This window comes from Gracilinanus agilis, chromosome 3 (genome assembly GCF_016433145.1).
Source record: "Gracilinanus agilis isolate LMUSP501 chromosome 3, AgileGrace, whole genome shotgun sequence".
NCBI classification, from domain to species: domain Eukaryota; kingdom Metazoa; phylum Chordata; class Mammalia; order Didelphimorphia; family Didelphidae; genus Gracilinanus; species Gracilinanus agilis.
Genome location: NC_058132.1, coordinates 102,135,315 through 102,146,539, shown reverse-complemented (window position 1 = coordinate 102,146,539; position 11,225 = coordinate 102,135,315). Strand labels below are relative to the sequence as shown.

At 40.6% G+C, this 11,225-nt stretch overlaps 1 protein-coding gene across 1 annotated transcript in view; it reads left to right on the top strand.

Moving 5' to 3' along the window:
- The window catches only part of TENM4 (teneurin transmembrane protein 4), a 215,150-nt gene that overhangs the window by 99,234 nt on the left and 104,691 nt on the right, over positions 1–11,225 (top strand). Inside the window, exon 7 of the mRNA XM_044668931.1 lies at positions 9,690–9,696. Within this exon, the coding sequence (XP_044524866.1) occupies positions 9,690–9,696 (7 nt within the window). The remainder of the gene's footprint in view (positions 1–9,689; positions 9,697–11,225) is intronic.

Sequence of the window (11,225 nt, the reverse complement as noted above, 5' to 3'; positions counted from 1 at the left end):
AGGAAGGAAGGAAGGAAGGAAGGAAGGAAGGAAGGAAGGAAGGAAGGAAGGAAGGAAGGAAGGAAGGAAGGAAGGAAAGAAAGAAATTAAAATAAAATATCCCCAGAGAGGGTGAATGAGATCATGGGATCTTAGATCTAAAGCTAGAAGGGACTTTAGAGGTCATCTCATCTGATCTCCTAATTTTATAGATCCTAAAATTTCAGAGACCTCAAGGTCTACCACAATTAAGAACAGATCCAGAATTTGGATCTAGATTCTCTGACTCCAAATACTGTATATGTTCCACTGAATTTCCTAGATCATCCAGGTAAAAGCTAAAATCCTGCCTTCTATAAGAAGCCTGGTCCCGCCAGTTCTGGTGCCTTCCCTCTGCTGATTATCTCCAATTTATCCTGCATATATTTTCTCTGTACATATTTGTTTGCAAGTTGTTACCCCATTAGACTTTGAGCTCCTTGAAAACAGAAACCATCTTTTATTATTTTTTAAATCCTTACCTTCCTTCTTAGAATTAGTACTACGTATTGGTTCCAAGGCAGAAGAGTAGTAAGGGCTAGGCAATGGAGGTTATGTGACTTGTCCAGGGTCACCCAGCTCTGTCTGAGGTCACATTTGAATCCAGGTCCCCCCATCTCTAGACCTGGCTCTCTATCAGATGAGCCACCCAGCTGCTCCCCAGGGACTATCATTTAAATGTCTTTGTATCTCTACTCAGCACAATGCTTGGCATAGGGTGGGTGCTTAATAAATGCTTATTGGCAGACATTAAGAGGTATTGTGACCAAGCCAGAAAAGTACCTGTCTTAGGGGCACCTAGGTGGCTCAGAAGGTTGCAAACCAGGACTAGAGATGGAAGGTCCTGGTTTCAAATGTGACCTCAGATACTTCCTAGCTGTGTAACCCTAGGCAAGTCACTTAACCCAAGTTCCCTAGTCCTTGCTTGCCCTTCTGTCTTAGAATTGTTACTGACAGAAAGTAAATGTTTAAAAAAAAAAAAGAAAAGAAAAGAAAGAAAAGTTCTTGTCTTCAACCAACCCTCTACCCCCAACTAACTCCCTGACCCAGGGAAGATATCAGTGAAAAGCTAGCTGTCCAACTCTTTCTCACTAATGAGAGAATGAAAAGTAAACAGTGGGCCTGGATAACCCACAGATTGGATAACTGATCTATGAACTTTTAGCACTTGGCTCTAAATGTCCCTAAATGGAGTCCAAGAGTGTGAGTGAGATAATAATGATCTTTGGCGTAGCTCCTGGGGAAGTGGCAGCATTTGGGTTTTGGCTTTGTTTGGGGAGAGAGAGAAGAAAACCAACCAGCAAAGAATTGACAAGCTCTAGAAATGAATGCATCCAGAGAGATCCCCAGCGTGGAGTCAAGTTTTAGCAGCCCTGGGTGACTTGGTTTATTGCAAAGATTGAAAAAGCAATACAAAATGCTTTGCCAGAAACTCTTTTTCTGGGGAGGGATGGGGGGATAAAAAAAGATGGAGGTATATGCTATTTGTATTGGGGTTCTGGCACTCAGTCCCATTGGGAATATTATTTTATGATCTCTTCCTAGAGCCTGGCTTCCAATGGGTTTGCCTCTCTATGGAAGTGTTGTAGACATTATTATATTAAAAAAAAAAGTACCAGTTGGGTGGCACGGTGGATAGAGTACAGTCCCTAGAGTCAGGAAGACTCGTCTTCATGAGTTCGAATCCAGCCTCATGAGTCACTTAACCCTATTTGCCTTAGCTTCCTCATCTATAAAAATGAGCTAGAGAAGAAAATAGCAAATCGGTATCTTCGCCACTCTTTCCATTGTGCCATCCAGCTGCCCTTTCCTACGAGATACCCTTAGACAAAAAGTAGTTGTCTCACCAGAGGGCAAATAGACATCGTTGCTTTTCATCCTTGCTCTTGTACCCAATAGATAAATGTACAAAGATAAAGACATTTTTACAGGATACATTAGAGATCATCATCAGAAGGAAGGCCCTGGAATTAGGGGGACCAGGCTTCTTGTAGATGGCAGGATCGTAGCGTTTAACTAGAGGATTTAAGAAGCTCAGCAGGACATGTATCCAGAAGGGATTCCCAAAGCATTCTGAATTCAGTGATCAAGTTTACCCTCTATTATAAGAATAGAAAATGTTAGCGCTGGAAGGAATTTTGTAATAGAGGATATTTGAGGCACAGAGAATGGAAGACAATTTGCTTAAAGTTATACAACTAGTTAATTCCCAAGCTTGGATTTGAACCTTAATATCTTGCCACCAGATGTGCTATTTTTTTCTGTGGCTGCATACTACCTCATATAGACTTGTGGCTAAACCCCAAGAACATGGTTTAAATAGGAGGCCTTCTCACATCCACATTTTTTTAGATCCATAGAATCATAGATTTAGAGCCAGAAGAGAGTTTACAGGCCATCTAGTCCAACCTCCTCATTTTATAGGTGGAGAAACTGAATCCAAGGGAGAGGTTGTGACTTACCCAAGGTCATATAGATGATGAGCGTCTCTTGGCCATCTGAAGAAGTTGGGCGGTTGTGAAAAGCAGAAAATATTGGGTAACCAATGACTTCTTTGTCATTCAGACATACCTAAGGTCTTTGGGTCCTACACTAAGGAAAATAGAAGAGGTAACTCCAAAGAAAAACCAGAGGTTAGGAGCGTCAGCTTAGAGGATTCTTTGTTCCAAGGACCCTTCCAAATCTGAAATTCTTCCCTCCTTAGGATGGCTCTTGTGAGACAGCTGGACTGGGAGGCGTTTTAGCTATGATTCTGACCTCAAGTGGTTGGGGGAGAGGAATAAAAGGGAAGCAGCAGACCAAGGAGAAATGATATTGGTCAGGACCCCAAGAGTGCAGGGTCACCAAGTTGGAGCCAGAAAGTTTCTAGAAGACAACGCAGCCAGTGGTGTCAAGATCCAATCAGAAGTTCAACAGTTCCATTTAATGCAACTAACACCTGTTAGGTACTTACTAAATGTAGATGCCGAGAATCAGATATGGAAAAGGGCCATCCTGTGCCCTCAAGGATCTCACATTGTACTAAAACCCATCTTGATGGTCAGCAACGCTACAAAAACTGAAGGGAAAGGGTCATTAGCATATTGGACTTGGGGCCGTTGGATGGGTTTTCTTCCACCATGCTTGAATTAGCAGAATCCTAGTGTTTTTTTTTTTAAGGATTTAAAAGAGTCTTGAGTATAAATCCGTTACACACTTAATGTATAGGGGCTATTTACATAACCAGTAGTGACATTCTTATAACAAATACTCTTCGAATGTGGAAAGTCTAGAATTATTATTTCCTACCTTAAATCCTAAAATGAATATTCAGATCCTTTGAATACCAGCTTAATTAGCTGCTTTCATAAAAAAAAAAATTTAAATGAAAAGCTAAAGTTTTCCCATCATCTTCTTTCGTCAGCTTAAGTAATGTGCACTGAATAAAACATTGGACTTAATTGCCAGCATTATTTTAAAACTGAAAATGCATCTGTACAGTAAGATTGGGGGAACGGGGAGGGGAACCAAAGCAGTTCTATTTTCTAAAAACCCAGAACAGATTTTTGTTTATTTTCTTATTTATTTGTTCAAATTATTGTAGGCTGAAAAGACCTTTTGCACTCTGTGTGTGCTTTGTTAAGACAGCTGGGTAATGGAGTGGATAGAATGCCTGGCTAGGAATCGGGAAGTTTCGTCTTCCTGAATTCAAATCTGGCCTCAGACACCAGCTGTGTGACCATGGGCAAGTCACTTCACCCTGTTTGCCTCAGTTTCCTCATCTCTAAAATTAGTTGGAGAAAAAAATGGCAAAACACTCAATTATCTCTGGAAAAAAAAAAAAACCCAAACCCAAATGTTGTCATAAAGAGGTGGATACAACTAATTAACTTAAAAATAAAAATTAAAAAGGGGGAACTCGAATTCTAGTTCATCGTTTTAGGGTGAGGGAAGTAAAAAGAACATACCAACATGGAGTGGAGCCTGGAGACCTGCTTCTGCCGCCTGGCTCTAAGACATTTTAGCCGGATGACTATGGACGAGTCATTTAACCTCCTTGAGCTTCCGCGTCTTTATCCATAAAACAGGGATAATAGTATTCAGAGTTATTGTAAGGCAAGAGATGTTTGTCAACCTTAAAGCATTGTGGAGAATGTAAGCTATGATTATCATTACTGTTATTATCAAACGAGATAATGTATGTAAAGTGCTTTGTAACAGTCGAGTGATACACAAACATGAGCCGCCATTATCATCAATTCTCAGTCTCCGTTGCTGCCTCCCCATCTCGGCAGCTTGAGGAAAGGGGTCATTTTGTTCATTTGTCATATTTCAGACTTTTTCTTCCTGATTCCCGGTCCATCGGGCCTCCTTGAGAAATGGCTGCGGCAAATTCCTGAATGTTCAGTCGGTCTAATATCTTTCTGTGGAGCTCCTGCTTGGCCTGACAGCCGCCATTTTGGTGCTAGGTTTATTGGCAAATCTCTGCCCAGCCTAACTGCATATTTTGCATCCCAGCTGGCTGACATGTGCCAAACACCGAGTTGCTAGTGTTGTAGATTGCTACATTTTATTTTTTAACAGAATCTTGGCAATTTTCTCTCCTAGACCCCCCTGGGGATCTCTTAAGCCTTAGAATCATGGAATCAGGATTTAGGAACTAAAATGTATTTGAGAATCATGGAATCAAAGAGTATTAGGGCTAAAAAGGACCTTGGAATGTACAATGTTAAATCTGAAAGCGGATTTAGAGCAGTGATTCCCAAAGTGGGCACCACCGCCCCCTGGTGGGTGCTACAACAATCCAAGGGAACAGTGATGGCCACAGGTGCATTTATCTTTCCTATTAATTGCTATTAAAATGTTTAAAAAATTAATTTCCAGGGGGCTAAGTAATATTTTTTCTGGAAAGGGGGCGGTAGGCCAAAAAAGTTGGGAACCACTGTCTTAGAGCATAGAATGTTACAACTAAAACATGGCATATTCGAGCTAGACAGTTCTTTAGGACATACAGTGTTAAAGATGAAAGACTGAAAATATAGAATGTAAGACTATAGAAAATCTTATGTTAGATGTAGGAAGACCTTTAGAACACAAAATGTTAGAAGAGCAAATGGATAGACCTACAAACACCTTTAGAAGAGAGAAAATCCAATGTTAGACTTAAGAAGATCTTTAGAACACAGAATGTTAGAACACAGAAAATCCAGTGTCTGACCTATAAAGCCCTTTAGAACATAGAACATAAGAATACAGAAAATCCAATGTTAGACCCACAGAGACTTTTAGAACACAGAATATTAGAACACAGAAGATCCAATGTTAGACCTAAGAAGATCTTTAGAAAATAAAACATAAGAATACAGAAAATTCAATGTTAGACCCACAGAGACCTTTAGAACACAGAATGTAAAGAACACTGAAAATGGAATGTTAGAACTGAAAGGCATCTTAGAACAAAAAATATTTATGCATCAAAAAGACCTCAGACATCCTCTACACCAATGTTTTATAGCTTTCGGTCCAGGGAATATATTTTTGGATCAGCAAAATTTTTACTACATATAGAAAATGATCAATTTAATACACTGTCACCTTTTTCCATTCTGCTTTTTCTCTGTGTCCTACTTTCTCTTCTCAGCTCCTGATACTTTTCTCATCTCCTCTTCCCTTCCATCCCCAATATCCTTCATCAAGAATGGTCTTGTTGTGGCTTAAAGAGGGCCAAGAAATCCCAGATACTCAACTTAGACACGTTACTAGTCAGTAATATTTTATTGGCCTATTGTACCCCATCTCTTATTCTGCTAACAGAGAAAAAGAAAGATTTTGTCCAACCTCTTCCATTCTACTAAAGAGAAAACTAAGCCCTCCCCAAGAAGGGAAATGTAATCCAAGTAATGTAATGTTATCCAAGGTCAGACAATGACTAATTAAATAGCAGAATTGGTCCTTGAATCTAAGTCTTCTCAATCCAATTCCATTGCTCTTTCCATTTTAGGATACTATTAGTTTGAGTAAAGTACACAAAGTATTTCACAGCAGTGGTGTCAAAGTCAAACAAAAATGGGAGCTACTAATCTATACATAATAGTGAATATTTGCATAGCACTTACTCTGTACCAGGCACTGTGTTAAGTGCTTTACTATTATCCTTACAACAACCTTGGGAGGTAGTTGCTATTATTTTCCCTATTTTACATTTGAGGAAACTAAGGCAAATAGCGGTTAAGTGACTTTCCCAGATTCAGACAACTAGTAAATATCAGAGGCTGGATTTAAACTCAAGTCTTCCTGTCTCTAGATTTAGAACTTTCTCCACTAACCCATCTACAAGACACATTTGACTTGAAAAACTACATATTAACATTTTCTGTGTTTTACTTTACTATTATTTATTTTGTAAAACATTTCCCAACTACATTTTTTTAAACCCTGGCCTTCCATCATTCCATACAATACTGTGTATTGATACCAAGGCAGAAGAGCAGTAAGGACTAGGCAATGAGGGTTAAGTATCTTGCCCAGGGTCACACAGCTAGGAAGTGTCAGAGGCCAGATTTGAACCTCCCATCCCTAAGCCTGGCTCTCCATTGAGCCTCAAAGCGGCCTCCTACTTCAATTACATTTTAATCTGGTTCAGGGCATACTTAGGAGTGTCGTCATTGGAGATAGTCAATAGATCAAGAGTTTGACACTTCTGCTTATATGGTACAATTATGAAAGTACAATAACATACATGAATGAATGAATGAATGAATGAATGAATGAATGAATGAATAGTGTGTGAAAGTACAATAACATATATACATAAATGAATAAGTGAATGAATGAACAAATAAATAAATGGATGAATGAATGAATGAATGAATGAATGGTGTGTGAAAGTACAATAACATATATACATAAATGAATAAGTGAATGAATGAACAAATAAATAAATGAACAAATGAACAAATAAATGGATGGACGAATGAATGAATGGATGGATGGATGAATAAATAAAAGCTGATTAGGAAGGCAGGATGGTGAAACTCTTGAGCTGTGGTAATGAAGCTTGACCTAGTAGGTCTGCCATTTTGATATTGTCAGACCTAACATTGGGCTAAGGGAAAAAGAAGGTCCCCAGCAGGTTCAATGTTTTCCAACCAAACTAAACAAAAGGAGGCCGGGGGATATATTTCTGGGGCCTTTTGCTAGAAGGTCACCCCCATGTCTCTTTTTCCCTATGATGGTTGAATGCCGAGATGCAGTCATTCCTATTTCTGAAAAGCTCTATTGAGGCAAAAGAAGAATGGTTGTGCTTTTCTCTGAGACTTGGCCACATGCCTGTGTTGGCTGGAGGCCTTCGATTGCCCACAGGGGAATGGCTGGAAGTCAACTTAATCTTCCCTCTGAATGTGCAGTTACTTCATAGGAGGGTGATCTAAAATTTCCTCTCCTCCAATCTGCTTTTATGGAAGTTACATGAGACCAATCCAGGCCTGATTTAGAGTTTATCAATTACAGGAAAATCCCCCAGGGAAAGTAAAGAGGAAAGACAGACTCGTGTGTGTAGAGCCAGGAAGGGGAAGGGCAGAAAGAGACCAAAAAGCAGAAACTGCCCCTAGAGATGAGGTTATTGTAATATCCGGAACCCAGAGAGTTAGACTGTTAGAGGAAATCTGGAAGATAACACAGAGCAAGGAGACGAGATCTGTTCACGATTCTCCTAGTGAAAATAGAATAGAATTCCGGGTCAGCGGGCCTCCATTCAAATCGTGGTCCTGCCATTTTCCCTTTGGCCAAATCGTTTATCCTTGCTAGGCCTTGGTTTCTTCCTCTATAAAATGAAAGAGTTGGATGAAACCATTTCTAAGGTCTTCCTCAGATCTCCTGGCCAAGGCCTGCCTCTCAGCTCTCAGACACCCATGAGATGTCAGGGAAGCTGCTCCCTGTGTCCAAGCCTTAGTTTCCCTGCTTGTAAAATGAAAAGGCTGCGAGCCCTCCCTAGCTCTAAACCCCGTGAATGCTTCAAGCGAGGTAGTTCCAGCCATGAACAATTCCATTTTCCTCAATGACAGGAAACATATTTCGGTGCCGGTGAAGTATGATTGATGGCATCGGTCTTCCCCATTAACAGGAGAGATAATTTCACGTAAATAGATCGGGAGACCTCCCAGGTGGGATGAGGAACCTGCCACACCACTTAGTTCGCTTGCCGTGTAATTGCATTGAGACCAAGGTCTTGGGGAAGGAAATGGCTGATGAAATTAGCATTAGTCAGATTCCTGGGGGGCTGGATGCATTGTGGGGAGTCGATCTTGCCTCTAGAAAGGACAAGTTAACACTGGAGAGGCCAGCTGCTTACAAGCCTGGTGTTAATTGTTTTTCCCCCTAAACAGGGACAGGTTTATCACCCAGGGAAGTAAAGATTTGAGGATCTAATCATGCAGGGCCCAAGACTCAGGCCTTTTTTAACAGACTTCAAATTTATGCATGCTGTCCAGGCCTCTTTATTACTATTCTTTGGAAAATATGTGCCTTGGGGGAGCCAGTTTTCCTCATAGAGTGTAAATAAAGCAATTGTTACAGTCCCTGGGAGGGCAAGAGGGGAGATGACAGGTAGATTTGGCTAAGAGCTACTTGACACTGAAGAAAGACAGATTTATTTGAAATGTATAAGTCAATAAAAAGAAACAGAGGCCCAGCGCTCGGCTGTGTCGAGGAACACAGGAAGCCAGGAGTGAAAATTTGCTTTCTGGAACATTGATGAGCTGGAACGCTTCCAGGAAAGGGCGAGCGGGATGGTGAGGGGACCAGAGACCGCGCAACCCTGTCCACTTCTGTCTAGTTCTCGTCGTAAGGAGGATTGTCTCAACGCGGAGTCAAAGTCTTCCCGTTTGCCATTTCCACCCGCTGCTTCCAGTTCTGCCTTCTGAGGACAACTTCAGTGGTTTTTCAGTCATGTCCGACTCTCTGTGACCCCATTTGGGGTTTTCTTGGCAAAAGATACTGGAGTGGTTTGTCATTTCCTTCTCCGGCTCATTGGAGAGATGAGGAAACCGAGGCAAACGGGGTTAAATGATTTGCCCAGTTTTACACAGTAAGTGACTGGGGCCAGATTTGAACTCAAGAAAATGAGTCTTCCTGACTCCAGGGCCAGCACCCTAACCACGTGCCACTTAGCTGCCTTTCTGAGGACAAATAGAAGTCTAATCCTTCTCCTTATGACAGCCCTCTGAATTCTTGCAGAGAGCAACCATGTGAGTGAACAGCTCCAGTTCCTTCAGTCTTCTCACCATCCTGGTCACCCTCTTCTGAACACGTTCCAGCTTACCCATTCTTTTATTTCTTTCTTTCTTTCTTTCTTTCTTTGTTTATTACCCATTCTTTAAAAAAAATGCAAAACTCAGAACAAAATCTCCGTGTTCACTTTCTTCATCTATAAAATTGCCTGGATTAAACTTCTAAGACCATTCCCACTTCAAGATTTTAGGACTCTTTCTTGAATTCAGAACTGGCCCTTCCAAAAATGGACAACCTCTCCTGCTCCTTCAGATTCTTGAAGTCAAGAATCTCCACCATGTTCCTCTGGGCCATTTGCTTTTTAGAGGCTGGTTGTCAAGTCAAGAATAGCTAAATTCATTATATGCCTCAGTTTCCTCAGCTATGGACTGGGGACAATCCTATTTATATTGCCTATCCCTTAGTGTTCCTGTGAGTCACATACTGCTTAAACTATAAAACACCACAGAAATGTGAATTATTATTATTAATATCCAATTCTCACAGTAATGTCTAGCATCTCCAGAAAATTAAACTCTGCAGGAGATATTTGCAAACAAACACCTCTTAATAGTTCTTCTCCCAAGGGGGATCTTTGCGACAAGATATTGTGAGTATAAAGAAGATTATGACTCACCCTCCTCCAATCCCATGAGGCCTCGGATGAAAGTGAAGGAGCCACTCTTAGCCACAGGAAGGGAGTCCATGGGTGACCTGCATTCACTGTTCCAAAACTATAATGACTGTGACCTCTCACCTGAGCATCTCATTAAAGAAGTAGCACAGAAGAGTAGATGTTGAAAAGTACTTGTATTTGAGCCCAGGATCTACCCCTGGCTGCCTGGGTGACCTCAGATTAGTCATTTTAATAATAACGATGATAGCTAAAAATAATAATAATAGCTAATTTTTATAGAGCCCTTGCTATGTGCCTGGCACTAAGCCCTTGGTAATTGTTATCTTATTTGATCCTTGCAACAACCCTGAGAGGTAGATGGTGCTATCATCCCTATTTTATTTTTCAAGGCCTCAGTTTCCTTCTCTGCAAAATAAGGAGATTAAACTAGATGACTTCTAAGGCCCCTTTCAGTTATGAATCTATCATCCAGTGAAAAAAAAATAGATACTAGTTTTTTTTTTCTGCAATAGCTCTCGCCTCTGTCCCATCCTCTCGATTCCTAAGGTCAACACCATAGTACAGGCTCTCATTCCTGCCTGTCTAGACTATATAACAGTCTCTTTAAAAATTGTTTATTGATGATTTTTGTTTCTTACCTTACCATGATATCCCACATATCCCTTCCCTTCCCCTTCTCTGAGAGCCATCCCATGCGATAAATTGTATTTTCTAAGGAAGCAAGAAATAGTTAGCACAACTGATTGAGACATTGAGAAAGCTCCATTGAATGAAAATGGTGAACCACCCAACTCCATGAAGGGCGAGGCCAAGGGTGTCTTCTCTTATCTCTTCATTGGAATCCCACTTAATCTTTATAATTTTGTTATTTTTACGATTTTTTTGGTGTCTCATCCTTTCCATTTACATTATTGGAGTTATTATGTGCAATGTTTTCTTGGTTCTGTTTATTTTGTTCTGCATGAGTTCATGTATATCTTTCTATTCTGCTCTGTTTTTATCATACACATTATTTCTTATAGCACAATAATATTCTATTCCACAATTTTTTTAGCCATTCTCCAACTGATGGGTATCTACTCTGTTTCCAGTTCTTAGCTATCTCAAAAAGTGTTGCTATCAGTATTTTGGAGTAGTGAGGGCTTTTTTCTTATCAGTGGCTTCCATGGAGTAGAAGCCCAACAATGGAGTCTCTGGCCCAAATGATATGGACGTTTTCATCATTCTCTTCACATAATTCACAACAGCTTCTTGAGAGGACTTTCCGTCTCTCGTCTCTTCCAAACCACTCTACCCCCATCCCAATCCAGGCTCCATACCACTG